At 32.8% G+C, this 16,888-nt stretch overlaps 1 protein-coding gene across 2 annotated transcripts in view; it reads right to left on the bottom strand.

The window, feature by feature from the left end:
• The window catches only part of LOC113551453 (RNA-binding protein Musashi homolog 2), a 59,116-nt gene that overhangs the window by 19,025 nt on the left and 23,203 nt on the right, over positions 1-16,888 (bottom strand). The window contains exons 2-3 of one of the 2 annotated variants that reach the window (XM_026953702.1): positions 5,982-6,082; positions 5,593-5,828 (exon numbers count right to left, since the gene is read on the bottom strand). In XM_026953702.1, the coding sequence (XP_026809503.1) occupies positions 5,593-5,621 (29 nt within the window). In that variant the 5' untranslated portion in view covers positions 5,622-5,828; positions 5,982-6,082. The remainder of the gene's footprint in view (positions 1-5,592; positions 5,829-5,981; positions 6,083-16,888) is intronic. The other variant, XM_026953703.1, reaches the window with a different exon arrangement.

The following is a 16,888-nucleotide window of genomic DNA, read 5'->3' as shown; positions in this document are numbered from 1 at the left end:
ATCATAAAGTTACACACAAATAGTTTTCCGAGGTTGAGTACAGCTATGTCTCATAGAAAAAATTAAATTATTATAAATGGGTACTTATTCTGATTAATGATAACCGCGATAATAGTTTCAAATACAATCTCTAACAGGTGCATGTGAGGTTAAGACGAAATTCCTTTCCCGAGTTCCAATGTAATGAAATTCGTCATTTTTAACTAACTGTTTCAAAGTTTAATAATTATGTAGATATCTCTTAATTTGTCATATTTTTTATATACAAACAAGTATGATGATTTTACTAAGTTTTTTTTTAAAAAATATAATGCAGAAATAGAATACGCGTGAAGAGTCTACAAATTTATATTTGAAAATAAAAGATTTTAAGATATTTTTTTTTTAAATCAAGTAGTAATAAAAAAATAAGGGAAGCTATTCTATATTTATTACCTATTGACTGTTTTATAATTTTAATTGTCAATAATTCTAAACGGTGATAACCATTATGTACACGGCATCTGCCATCTGCATAGAATTGTATCATACATTTTAGTTTTTAATGGTGGTAACACATGCTTTTATAGTTGTTCGAGGTAATTTCAGTATTGTTTATGTTATACAATGACGATTATAATGTTTCTGTTCTTTTCTTTTTGTACACCAGTAAAACTTTATTGGCGAGTTAAAATCAAAACGTAAATACTTGGCGCAAACTAACAGAACGTGCTTTAGAGTAGCTTGGAAAGTTTACTAAATGAAAATACTTAAGACTTACATAAAATAAATCGATTTAAAAAATATATTTAAAAACTGATTTAACAGAATAACGCGTTTTTAAAAACTTTTTATTTAAGTTTTAATATAAGTTATTATAATATGTATAGAGTTAAAAATATAACTTATAGAATTCACATATTATAATAATATAATATACCTTTTGTTATTAATAAAGTTATTACTGTATGATATATTTACAAAAATACATTTGATGTTTATTAGGTAACTGAATACATGTCTCGTATATTATTAGACTTGTATACTTAATATATAATATATTACATTGATATAGTGTCATGGGATCCAGTCAATCGTGATAAAACTAACCAATGATGTCAGTCATTTTTTATATTTTTATTGTCGATTTAAAAATATTATTACACTAATAAACAACGGTATAGATACAAGTACCTCAAGGTACAAGACTTGTATAAATGAGGAAATATTTCTGAGAATCATTGAGAAATTAATTATCAATTATTACGAGACACGTGTCCACGTACATATAAATAAACATAATGCATACTGTAATAATTATTTAATTTTGTATTATGCGTTCCAATGATTGTGCAAAACAATCAATATTGTTATGATGACAAAAACCTTGCTTTAACTTACAATATTTTTTAACTAAATCGATTTTTATAAATACACCTATAGATTATCTGTTATAAAATCAATAATAATGACTGATAAAATACTGAATACGCATTACGCACCCTGCGAAACGAAGTTCAACATACAGCGATCGTGTGCTCAATTGCTTATACAATAACTCGGTTATTGCGACGAACATCATGACACGAACAGAAATATAGCTATCCAAACCAATCGTAGTAGGTAATGTAACTCTAAAATTTATTGCATTTATGAGTATATTGTGAGTACCATGCCGTACCGAATTTAACTATACTAAAGCTATAGTGACGATGGCCGAAGGGTGAGGTAGGGCAAGTGATGGTTATATATATATATATATATATATATATTACGTCTACGTAAATTACGTATTATAATATATTAGGTATACACTTTATACTACTACTTCGTCACCATAAAAAGGGGAAAGAAGGCTATATATTGCAGACAAACCCCGAAATCGTATATTATACACGTACACATAAAATATAATATATTATATTGAACGGAGTGGTTCGGCGTTATTTCCTGTCCGAAACAACAACTACCAAACGTACAAACGGCGTATATATATATTATAATAAATATTATATACGTAGTAGTATAGTATACACAGTCATCGCGCACGGTCAAACATAATCGTGTGTGTTGTTGATTTACCACACACGATTACCGTTTTTTAATGATAGTAGCAGGGTGGGGTTCGACGGCGTCAGACGCGTGGAGGTGGCACCATTTTTTGGTGACGTTTATCGAAAACCTTTATTAGGTAACCTATATATTCACGTTCGCGGTCTACGACGTGCGTACCGGTCGTTTTGTAAAAATAGAACTCTGCTGTTTACGACGAAACCCGCGGCAATGGTGGGCTATTAAAAAAAAAAAAAAGTAATAATAATAAAAACACTAAACGGCGCTCACTCTTATACACACATATATATATATCATATTGTATTCACAAACGATGACTATGGTCGCGGAGGTCGCGAGAGAGGAAAATACCGTTGACGGGCGGTGATGTATAAAAGCCATCGCCACCGCGAGTGCATTGATCTCGATATTATTTCAGAGCCCTGGTATAATGGCATAAAATGTAAAATATTATCAAACATAAAAATAAAAATCGTAAAATACGTGTCTTATTTCGCATTTTCTTGTCTTTTATCCAGTTAGCTTAGTCACTGCAGAGATTAGTTTAAACACGCAGTTCACCTACAGTTATTATTGATCCCGGTTGATTTTAATTGATGGTTTGAAATACGTAATATTAATAAAATACGAGATTTGTCAAAAACGCCTTTACACCCCGCGATCCTACGTATATATTGTCCACACCCGTTGAAACCAAAAGGACGAGGACCCATCTCTATCCTTTGAATGTGTCCGAGGAAAGGTTACACGTCCGGGGATTAACCAGAGTTAACGTCAAGCTCGTCGAAATCAAATAATACTTGATCCCCTAGTGGGAGGGGGGTGTTTGTGATGGCGCAAGTGCACACAACAGCGATGGAGTATCCGTTTAACGCGCGGCAGCGAATGAATTGGGCGGGTGTAATAAATCTGTAGCGGGTTAAAAGTTGCGAATTGATTAACGGCCCAACGGACAGCCAAGGCCCATGGATGTATATTGTGTACATGAATATATATATATATATATATATATATATACATTAATTTATCTACATATACATATATAATATGTATATTATCAGTCGTTTGTTGGAATACACAAACCACTACTTCGACAACCGCCCTCCATCGCACAATGTTGTTCTGTTCCAACGGGAAATACACCGCGACATAAATTTTGTGCAGTGCGGTGCACACAATACTGCACCAGTTGTATATATATAATAATAAAAATAACATGAATAATACGCACAAATATATTATAGGTATATATTAACGATAAAGGTTGTGTTTGTGGCCTTTTCAAAAAATGAATATTATAATCATTTTTGTGATCCACAATAGTAAAAAAAAAAAACATCAGAATTATTTATATACGTAAGCCTGTGTTATAATAATAAATTATCGTTATTATATAATGTCTGTGAGAGTGTGTGATAATACAAATACTTGAAAATAATTTAAAAATGAATATTGTAATAGGTAATAATAACCTATGCACTGCACATGCATTTATACTGATGCATAAAAAATACGCAATAACCATACAAGGTATACTCGCGGATTGCAATTCACGTCGTTGTGACATAGTAATTTTATTTCTAATACTATATAACTCTGTTTTTAATTGATTTTTTTGTTCTTAAAAAGCCATTTTATACGTTTATTTTCGACATTTTATATCTTACTTAAGAATTTGAGATAAAGTTTTTTAACTTCACTAAAAAACATATTATAGTTGACTTTATAATACACGGTTGCAGGGTTAACTCTATTTCAATATCCACCATAAATTGTATATCTTAAATATTTAAAATAAACGTGAAGTATGCGACTATAATACAACACTTGAAATTTAGAAATGTAGAACACTCGACCAACATAATATATGTATAGCATTTCCGTAAGTCTTATGTGTTACATTATTTCATATTGTTTTTTTTTTATACTTATACCTATCGTTGTATAGTACATGGGTATAAGTGTGTGCGTGTGTATCTAATCCAGGCTATTATAAAACGGTATCAATTTCGGTTTATGGGGTTTTTATTTATTTATTTATTACATATCAACCATTCCTTTGCGGTTTTTTCCGCAAATTGTTTATCTGAAGACCCTTTAGCTCGACCAAGATGAACATTAATTTACCGCTCCATTGAACCATAACACCAAGAAAAAACCACCTTTATTCATAGTAAAATCATCATTAATCAAACAGTGAAAATAATATGTAAGAGATTGCATTTTTGTATGAGAAAAGTATGTGTAAACTAGACTGATAAATAATTAATAGCGTCATATGCACTTATACAAAAGGGAGTGGTATTTTGTAAACGAGGCTCATATTTATTGGTAACATTTTTTAATGACTATAGCTAGTCCTTAATGTAAACGAGTCCGTACCTATATGTATATAAAAGTAAAGGCTCAATTTCAAGTGATCTCTTTTGTCCCGTACGTACGAAATAAAAACCTATATAGCTTTAGTCATAGTGACCTTTTACGATATACATTAAATATGTACAGAGAAAAATTACTTTTGCCAAAAGGCTGAATACGTACATGTATTAAACGTTTTTGAATAATGCATAAGTTGAAAACGACTATATATATGTATAATTAAAACATAGTATTCGTAACGACAAGTACAACACTCGATGACGTTACACTAAATCATAGAATATTAATTAAAAATATTAAAATAGATTTTATAAATAGATTTTTAGATACATAATACTTGTAAAATAATAGACACATATTGGAATAATATTTATTTATTTTTATTTTTAACACGATCGTTTTCCTGTAATACCAATTCATTTGATTTGATATAATATAATGCAGGAAACAAAATATCCATCAGAGTAAAATATTGTCCACAATCAAATTTGATAACCATGCAAGAAATACCATATGGGACGACTATTAACCAATCTAGAGACTTCAAATGTATATACATAAAAATTAAATCAAATAAAAACATATCAGCCTTTTGTGTTATTTTTAATTCTAAACACACTAAAAACTATATATTTAAACACGGTAAGTAACAAAATAATAATAAAAGAATGAAGATATATATATATATATATATATGTATATAAATAGTCTAAGCAGAAGAGAACAAAATATATATTTAATATATACATTAATATATGTGTTAATGCAAGAGAAAATTAGCGTCCGTCAATCGATAAATGTCAGTATTAATTATAATTATAATAATATATTGAAAGCCATGTGCACATTTCAGCTGTTTGAACGCTGCATTAGTAGATTAGTGAATTTTTTTTTAATGATTCTAGAATATTGATGTACTGCACAAATCTATATATGTATATAATATTATGTACCAACTTTGATCAAGCCGTTTTTGTCAAGTTATTTTAAGAAGTATACAAAAAACAATATAATAAATCAAATAAAACAATTAAAATAAAATGTTTTCAACGGACACTATCATAATATCAACCGCAAACTTCTACTCATACGTCTACACATCTACGAAGTTATTATTTTTTTTTACAACAATAGACTCCTCTGACTACCCATGTGACTTACTTAAGGCTGAAAAATAGAGGGTCTGTCATGAACAGGTATGAACACGGCCGAACGGACGCGAATGTCGGGTGTGTTCATGTAAGTAGGAGGAATAGTATTCCCGTCCTCCTTCGGGCCTCTGAGGTCGGAAAATTCTATCCAACCACATCAACGACACGAAAACGTTAAATCCGGCATTATAATAATTCGTGTTCAACTTTGAACACGGTTCGGTCAAGGACGCTCATAAGTATAGCCTAACAGAACCACGATACATATGAGAATACATGTGTGTGTATATTTATGTATATATGCATTATATAAGTTTTGTTGATTATTAATTAATTTTGAGTTTAGCTAAAATTAAGTCATTTTTAAACGCTGTGTGCATAAACGTTTTATTCTCTTACCTCGTTGACACTCGTAAAGGAGCCTGGGAATACAGTTTGGAAGTAGCGATAGCCAGTTTTAAACCTTTTCAGTAACCCTCGTTGAAGTGATCCCTTGGAATCTGTGGATAGACATAAAAAAAACAAATTAATTAAGGGACAAGTATACGAGCCGTGGTTCTTACATTATTTATATATATATGTATTATATGATGTGCATGTGGTACGTTAGGTAAATTACGGTCTGTGACAAAAACGGGACGCTGCGAGAAAAAAGCTCAGAACCCGAGACGTATAATATATATTATAATCGCCAGCAGGCTGCAGAATAAACAAAATCATTTATCTCGTGCGAACGACCACCCCGAAAGGGATTATACTCAATGTTTATACAAAAAGACTTTTTGTCGAGTTTTTACAATAATGTCTAATCCTCGTGTTTGTTGTATGGTCGTTCATTCATCCACGAAGTTATACCGTCTAGTAACCGACTAATCAGGTCTATTATTATGATAGTAAGAGTCGATTTTTGTTAAATACTTATATTATAGTATTAACGTGTTATTATTTATTATATCCATTAATAAATCAAAACGATAAAAAAACTAATAGGTAATTAATATGTACCCATAATATAGGCAAAAAAATTTATGGGAAACTATATGCAATTTTATGATATAATAATACAGATATTACATACGCGGCGAAGTACGTAAGTATTATTATTGTATGTGTGATAGGGAATAATTTTGATTAGTAATAAAGTAAATAATATATTATACTACATGAAACATAAAAATAACGCAAAGCACTATAGGTATACGTATGGACAGGACAGCGTGCACTATTATATACAGTTTCGAGTGGAATTTGTTTACAACCGTCTATAATCTGCAAACTAATTCCATTTCGGTTCAAGTACATTAATAACATTAATGATGTTTTTCCAGTCTAGTTGACTTACAGAACATTAACGTGTACTAACGTTATATCTTAATATATTTCATTACTTAAAGTTGACTGAAAAGTTTGTTTTCAAAAAATATAATAATACGGTTTTTATGTGAATGATAAAATTGTTATAAAACTTTATATTATATTCATATTATAAGTCACTCAATCGTTCAGAGTTCATTATGAAGAACCAAGAAGTGCGATGTTAAAACTGTAAACCCAATTACTTTGTAATATACAAAAAACATAGGAATTTGAGAGTATGTACGAAAGTTAATATTTAAAAGAATAGTACCTTTTTTGAGACATACAAATATCTCAATTATTACGATTGCATTAGATTTCGGTGCCTGGAATATTTTGATTCGTATTATATTATCTGTATTTAATGCATACTAATTATACAACGATACCCTAATATATATATATACGTGTTCAGTACAACCATATACAGCTAAATGATTGTTCTGATATAAATGTCGAATCATGCGATACAATAGAACAAGACTCTGGAGAATTTTACTGAGATATCAACAGCGACGGTTAAATGAAATACCACTCGATTTATATTTAGTGAGAAATTATTCATCGTAATATATTATATTATAATACCTATCCAGCTGAGATTATAAATGATTCAAAGGTAAATTATATAGTATATTGACGTTTAATATAATTGTTTAAATACCATCATCTATGCAATATTATGCTACTGTTGTTATAGTATAATGTATATACGCAATAGGAAAAAACGGCACACGCACAGGAGCTTAAAACAATACTTTTAGACAACGAGTACGATTTTAGGCAATGTATTTGTATAAAATAATGTTTTTTTATAGTTTTTTTCTTATATGTGTGGTTTTATATGATACAATTTATTTTTGAAGACATAATATTACATATAATTTGGACGTGTGAACAGCAAATTGGAAACTTTTCGGTCAAAATATAAATTATTGAATATGCATGGAAAATAAATGATAAAAAATCGATTACATTCGATGTTATTTATTAAACTACCTAACCTCCCTCTTCGGTGTTAAATGTTGGCTATATGAGTTTATACATGATATATACATAATATATAATGTACTAAAAAGTTTGCTTCGTGCAAAAAGCAACTTTGACATCAGGTTGTTATCATATATGTAAGTCGATAGAAAAACTTTTTCAAAAGGAGTACTTCGTCGTAGCCGCCACGACTTAATACCGACCGACGCTATGGCATCTAATTAAAACACGTTGCCGAAACGTTGACACGTGATTGGTGTCGGCACACGGTTGTCTGGCAAAAGCAACAAACGCCGCGTGTGAATAGGTACCTACTGCATATACAGGGCCACCGGACATATGTTTACTTTTGGACTATTTTTTTTTTTTAATTTTTTTTCTTACTATTTCTTCAGAAATTTATTTTTATTCACCGGCCGCGGTAATGTAACTGTGGTGGCGTTGTTAGCCATCCAAATAGCCGTTACACGCACTAAATGTGCGTCTATAAATAATGGGGACCATCACGACGTCACTCTGCGCTACACGTCCCCGCAGATCCATCCATCACATCGCGCTCACTCTCTGTTCTAGTCGACTTTTCCGTAAATTATCTTAATAATACATCCTATGCATTATACGATATAATATATCATATAAATACACGTATCAAGTGGTGTATAATTTATATTGACCAGCTAGCTGCGCAGGAGTACAACTTTTGTTAAGTCGATTACATATACATAGGTACTGGCATGATACACATTACACACACACACACACATATAAAATATATAATGCATGCCTCTTTGTTCCGTTAAAATATATTACGTACATACGTCGTGTTTTTGGCCCCGAACTACGCGGTGGCAATAAAACAACATGAACACGAACTATCGGCCAGCGAATGCAAATTGAAAGCGTATAAAGTTAATGTTATAATGATATATTATTATGTTCGCGTATACCTACTGCAGCTGCAGCGACCGCGACTTGTATTATAATAGTAATTTTTGCAAGACAAAAATCTGCCGGTGATTTATATGCCTCACACAACGACGGCGTTTTTATTGGCAAACGCACGTTGCTGCTGCAAGCGCGCGACGTTGTAAAGGTACACCGACCCACGGTAGTTATATACCACCCTTCTCGCCACCCGTATCTCGGTATTGCGCATTTGCGGCGACTGTGGTGACAAACGAGCCGAAATGAAGCTTTAACGCCGATGGGGCGAAATCGTTGGGGTATTTTCGTAAGTTTTTGACGTTTTCTAGGCCATTAATCGTGGTGGTGGGGGGTGAACGGGAGATTGATCGGAAGTGTTGTATATTCGAAACGCGGATGCGACCACCGCTGTCGTCGACACATGCAGCTTCTGTTTCTCTATATATACATATAATATGTGTACGCGAGTACGAAACGCTCTAATGTAATTTGGTCACACGTCACTGTCACACCTTCACGGTGGGGCAGCAGGTTAATTTTTCAACCAACCCTCTCGGCCGCGAGATCTACTGCTGCGCCGGTGAGCGGTTTGTTCTATCTGTAAGGATACGACTTGTCCTACCGCGCGGCACAACACGTTCTCTTATAAGGTGACTGAATAGAAAAACTATCCCTGGGACTGTCGTCTATTTAGCTGTTTCCAGACACAGGGCGGCGTAAATACTAAATGGTCGGAAAATTAATGGAAACAGTATATACGCTTTAGAATAATAAAATTAAATGAAAGTGGTATTCAAATGTACAACAGACAAAAAAAACACGTGTAGGCACTAGGAGGTAGGTACTTAGTATTTTTTGGATTAAAGCCGTGTGTTTTGCGTGCGTGACTTACAATCGTGTTATTAATTTGTTTGAGATAACACTATTTTTAACCATCGCGTTTTACTAAATTTATTTTAAAAAAAGTTCAGTGCATAATTTATTCTGTGATAGCAACATTGAAAAATCTCAGTAGAAAAAAAATATCACATTTTAAAGTACCTAATGCTCTTAATGTAGAATACAATATGAGACGAAAAAAGTCATTTAACTTTTTTATCACGTTGCAGAAAATAGCGTAATTAATATTTTAATGCCGTACCACCGATACCAAACGTACTTTAATTTCCTATTCCGTCGAAAAAAAGTAGGAATCAATTATCATAATACTCATATAAATTTTGTCATTTTAAAGCCAAATGAAATTGCGTAAGTAGCTGCTGACGTTGAACAACGTTTGAATAATATCACAACCTAAAAGCGCACTGAAGCTGCAGCACTATGATTAGATATATAAATAATCGTATAGACAACCGTCTGATAACCCGTCAATTAAAAAGAGATTTTATAGGTATATAATAGAAAAATAATTAGCGACATGATTTCACCACGAATACCTATTTATCATAATTACTTTGACGGTTGTTTTAATAAAATCATTATGTCTATGTAATATTATAATACGCATTGTAGAAGCGATCGAATATTATGAAACTGTTTCATTGGAACAATATAAGTGTAACCATAATAATAAAATAATATTCACTATACATAATACTAGCTATAACCTATACTTAAATGTGTATATATATTATACAGGCATACATTTCTACCGCAGTAATGCGGTATTATATATATGTAAGCGTGATTTAATCGTGGTGGTGAATTTGAATAGGCGTATATAATATCTTAACGAAGTATACTCGTATTATACAAAAATATATATAGTGATTTATCTAAGTTAGGTGACCTAACTATAACTTCACACATCCCCTTTATAATTGTATGATTTTATTTAAATTCTAGTGTTAGTAATTTTTAAATAATATATACTTATACTTAAAAACCAAATATTTTTAAATACTAAGTATCAAATGTATTATTTTAAGCTATTAAGTAACCTTTACCTGTAGGTACCTACTATGTTTAAACAAATACATCTATAAAAAGTTTGAATCTGCGAAAAAAAAGTAATAAAAATGTACTATTTACAATAGAAAAAATATATAGTATCGCTCTCGCTAAACGTTATACACCTAAAAATCAGTAAGCTGTTTGAATTGCTCCAAGAAAAAATCGTGTGCAACTGTATATTAGCGTCGTTACAAGTAGAGTGCTATTTCAAACTACTCAAACAACTATAAAATTACTTTCAACTAATCAGCTACTGGATTTTTATTTTTCACCTACACTAAATTCGTCTAATATTGTTAATAAAAGGGTAAAAAGTATTAATTATAAAAATAATATTATATTATTAATTGGTATATAATATTTTTACAAAACCATTAAAATAAATATTAAACATAAAATATAAAATATACTATGTACTTAATATTTAATCTAGTAGATACCTATTTAAAAACTATTATACTAGGACAATTATTATAAGTTGTAATATATATATATTAGGTAATATTAACTGTTACAATTTTCGTATCATCAAAGGTCTCATATTTCAAGCTGATGATTATATGGATAATATATTTAATACATTAAAAGTTGAATTACTCCGAAACTACTCGTTCGAATTTTCAACAATAATTTATCAATGATCTATAATCTATCAACATTTCCAAAACAATAAATTATTTTCCGCCAATTAATAGTAAAAAACCGGTAGATTTCTTTCAAAAAGAAAGATTCTATCACTATAGGACATTCCAAACACTTAAAAATTATAATAATTAGAATTTCAATAAATGTATAGTGTAAAAAAATAAATAGCTAGAATGGTCGTGTTTGATGATTTACCAAATAACCATATGGTCCATATGATGTGAAAACAACACTCCGGTAGGCATAATACTATTATATAGGTTATAAACTCTGAGATTTACGTGGCGACACGATCGCTGTAAATCCGACGACAATGATGACGGTTTTTTCGTCGTCTACACTGTTGTCGTATTATTATTATTATTATTATTATTCTATTATTGAATAAACCGATGATTCCCGACCTAGGACTTATAATAACGTACCCCGACTGGCCTGCCACGCGGTTAAAAGGTGCAACTTAATCCTTGCGCTCGATGTCGGGGTGATGGCGGCGGTGTAGGGAGGGCGGGCAGATATATTATATAGGTAGGTATAGTCTACGGGCCGACGGGGCGAGGAGGGGGACCCAGACAAACACTCGTACAGTGATAAAGCGGCGGTGGCATGACAGGCAGTGGTAGGGGCGAAAAGGGGTGCCCAATCAATACTCGACCCCCGCGGCACGCCGCCGCCGACGCCACCGCCACCACTGTCTCCACCGCCATCAACTACGGCCGCCGCACGCCACTGCGCCGCTATATCACGCGAGCGGCGTACACAACCATCCCCACACATAGCCGCCGCCGCCGCCGGACGATTGACGGTCAAAATAGTAGTTTTTCCCGTTCCCCGTGCCCACACGTCGTGTTCGGCATTACTATTATTATTGTTATACATATTTTACGTTGTATAAGCGCGCGGCAGAGATTCCACGAGTGTAGGCGGGTCGTGCTTTTACAAATTATTAAATAATAACAATGATATAATATTCGTTACGTCGTGCGCAATAAAGCGTTATTATTACATTTTTTATTTCGCGAGACATTTATTTGACGTACAAATGATATACAGACGACAACGACGAGCATTTTCCGGTGGCAGCGACAACCGTTTACGCCGAGGGACCTTCGGTGAATTCGACGGCGGCGTCGCCGATCGATGACGCGTTGCCAAAAAGACGCGAAAAACTCGGCGCGGCTGCGAAATCCGCACATACACAGTGCGACATGTTTATAATAATACCTTTACTATATTTCACGGCACTGTGGCACTGTATACTGCGTGAATAGTCTTATAGCGTGTGCAAGATACATACCATATTGTAAAGGCATTTAGTATAATAAAATATATTATGATTTTTTTTTAAATTGCTGTCATTAAACGTAGATAAAAAAAAATAAAAAATAAAAATAGATGCAACCATCTATGTGTAGAAGTAGAAACGCAGATCAAGCATTTGCAGGTTCACAGTTACATCATCAATAGTGTGTCGTGTCACAAAGACGAGTTCGGCACAACCCTGTAGATCATAATGGTTAAAGTGCATATATATAATAACTATACCATGATTACAACGGCTAATCGGAATGCAATAAAATACTGCACATTAAACAACACACAATAACGTAGTAGTTGTGAATCCGGCGTTAAACAAAAGTGCGCGGTTGTAAAATAATATATCTAAATATACCTAAGTGAAATGTGCTTTTGGAGATTAACCATAATTTTTAATGGATCAGATAGGCCAACAAATTCGCATGCGAATTTATAGGATTCATTTCGTCATAACAACTGTAGGACAATAAATGTAAATATAAATGTAAACAGAGCGCTTGAATCGGAAGAAAAATACAAAGGCGATGCGTAAAAATTTGCACCTGTTGATTTAAATCTTTTACCGATTAAAATATAATTATAGGATTACGCAAAAATTTTTTTTTAAAAACAAAATGTCCTTCCAGTTCCAGCACTATATACCCAAACATAGAGTTTATTAATGTAGCAGCGTGATGGTAGGTTTTCAGTGCGGAGCGTACACGATAATATAATTAAACACATTTCATTATGCTGTGGTCAAACGCCGGAACGTAAGAGTGTGTGCGTTAAATCAACGCCATACGGCAGCGTCCCGCCATAATAATATAGTTCGAGTAGTAGTGGAATTTTTTGCCGTCAGCATTTCGAAACACGCGAATGCCACTGTCTCCGGGCCGCTTACGTCGCCATTGAAACTTTCAGGGACACGCGCTAGCATTAATACACGCACGTCGTCGTATATACGTATGTAAAGAAACAGTGCGCGGTTGCGTTGGCTGTCGCGCTGGAGCGGAACCGACGACGACGCTGATGGAAGGACGAAGATGAGTTTTTCGCCGAGGTCAACGTCCCGCGCGCTTATACATATAATATAATATGGTACGAGTGTGTTATGACGAACACCCGCTACGGTAAAGTGATAATCTGATGTGAAGTGCGAACAGTGTCCGCCACTTGTGTGTATGTGTGTAGATCGCTCGAGTACATAAATTATAGGTAGGTATGCCAATTACAACGAGTGTGTACTGCGTGTTGGTCATCGTCGTTGTCAGCTGCTATATATATGTGACGAGGTAAGACGACGACATTGAACTACATTCGTATTAATGACGGTAACCATAACTTTGCAGCACAACATAACTTAGGTGCGGAAATATCGAGTGATATAATAAGTCATTTACTCGAATCTATTTTGCGGTGCGATAAGACGTCGCTCTGAAAACAAATAGCGAAACAAATTTCGCGGTATATCACGTTTTCACCCGCGCACGCGTTACACGTCGTTTACGATATCCTTATTAATATATTTCTCGTATACACGAGAGTAAAATTCTGTGCAGTCCATATTATGTATATTACACCGATATGTAATAAGTATTAACATAATAATTTAAAAAATTATACGCGAGTTTACCTACCGCGAAGGTTGCGCAAGAGCCCATTGTCTTATACATATACTATAAAGAAGTTTTGTATATTGTTATACATGTATTATTTGTGTGTGTGCGAACCACCTCGCAATAAAAGTGCATTATTGCAGTACATTAGAATCGTGAAAATTGCACGTTCGTTTGAATAACGCCAAAACCGCGATATACAAAAATAGCAAATCGAAATTTGTATAGTTTATCAGTGACATATATATTTATATATATTATACGTGGCTTAGTGTCGTCAAAATTTCCCGTTACAACAATAATTATTGAAATTGTCTACGATTTTCCACACAGATTTAGTATATTATGATGTATTCTCATGTATACTTATACATATCACGAATCCACAACGAAGTTTATTGCGCTCGACAGTGACGCGGGATAAAGTGTTACAAATAAGACTTCGACTTCGTTATTCGTGTGATGGATTTTTTTACATTACTACAATAATCATCACGTTATATAATCTTATTACGATTTAAAATGTTATGTCTTATTGTTGGCGTAATATGGCTTTTAGTCAGTAGTTAAATACACCGCAACCGCGTAAAACACAGAATATAACTGTTTCGGTTTCCATCGTTGCGTAACACCAAAACTGATTATTATAACAAAATATTAGGTATACCTATAATAATAATATTGTTCACAACCAGTTTTCAAAATCGTAAATCTTTTTCGGTCGTCTGAAAAATTCGATACAACAATAATAGGAAAAACGAAAAAAGAAAAATATGTTTTTCTCAATGTGACGGCAAACTTAATTCGATCACGAAAACTTAAGAAGGGTCATTATATTTTTTATTATTAAACACTGAAGTTTAATTAGTTTAATGTAACTAAGATTGTAAGTAACCTTTTTTTTCTGTCCACTGGGGAACTAATCGTTTTTATACGCAAATACATCATCATCATGTTTATAAGCGATTAATTTCAACAGATGCGTATTACCTGATGTTTTTAAACTAAAAAGAACAAGATGAGAGAAAGAAGGCGCATTGCGTCTTATTCTTCAAAGTTCAACTCATTAAACAAATACCGCTACCTTGTAAAAATTACGCTTATAAAAGAGGCTTATGCTAATATTGTTTGAAAAAAAATGATATTTATAAACATATATATTATATACAAGAGTAATTATAGCTTGATAATGTATTGTTACATTATACACCCGCCCTTACACTGCAGGCTGCAGCAACCGTGCATGTCAGGATGCTGCAGTAACTGCATGAATATAGAGAAGTATTGTATTATTATAATGCCACTGCAGACAGCGAGTGTACAAATGTGCATTTTCATTAGCGTTGAGTCTAGTCTACGATGTCCTTAAATAATTCGTCACGTGTACTCTACACAATATAGTATATAATATATATCCTCAGGCGTCTGTGTAAACTAGGCGAATACGAACACATACCTACATCCGAAGTGTTTAATATAATATAACTATATACATAAACACATAGGTACCTACGGGTTTTCAAGGCAGATTGCACGTAAACTCGTTTCGCTAACCCGATTACGGTAGCGGCTGTAGAGTTTTTAATTGAAACCCGGCAGAGCGTGTACGCAAAAAATAAATAAAATATAATAATAATAATAATAATAATAACGGGGTTCACTGTTTGCCAAAAAGGCTGCTCCCCCTCCCTTTACGCGAAAATCACTTGGTAATTTTCCAGTTCCCCTCCGCCCCCAGAGATAAAAATAACGAGCAAAAAACATATATAGAGGTGGTTGAATGAGAACACACGGCGATTGTTCGAAAATTTATTTTTAAAATCATCGCGCATTAGTCTCTGTCGTCTATTCACTCGACAGCTGCTCTGGCTGTGGACCCAGTCTTTCGTCACAAATATGATATTCAACTAGACTTTTCGATTTCTATATGCATTTACACGGCACATACTCAGTAATTTAAATATTTTACAGTTTGTTATACAGAACATATATGTAGGTAAACATGCTGCAGGAACTAGGCGCCACAGATATTTTAATATACCAGCCATAATAATGACAATCTAAGATACGCGTGAAATAAACCGCATAAATTTTTAAACGGTGAAATTAGGTCTCGTCTAAATAAAGCCACGAAGAAAGTTTAAGCAAATATAATCGTATTCGTACAATATATTGTGATGTTTATTTATTATTATTTATCTTACGAATAACAATTAGTACAATTATTATTTTTGTTAAAGTAATGTATGGACATTTAAACTTTAAAGACTAATTTACACTCAACATTTTTTCATAGCATATTCAATTTTAATAAAGTACCAATGGGTGGTAATCTTACGACAATCTATATTATTAATTTTTAACGTTGAAAAAATGTAATTTCCAATATTTTCCGAAATATTAACTATAGCTACTATGAATATTTAATTATATTAAATTATTTCATTATAATTGTAAGCAAACACATAGAATATGTATAGTAAATGTTTTACAAATTTAGAGTAAATACCATACAGTGATAAC

The sequence above is a fragment of the Rhopalosiphum maidis genome, chromosome 2, assembly GCF_003676215.2.
Source record: "Rhopalosiphum maidis isolate BTI-1 chromosome 2, ASM367621v3, whole genome shotgun sequence".
NCBI lineage: Eukaryota > Metazoa > Arthropoda > Insecta > Hemiptera > Aphididae > Rhopalosiphum > Rhopalosiphum maidis.
This window is presented reverse-complemented; position numbering and strand designations above follow the sequence as displayed.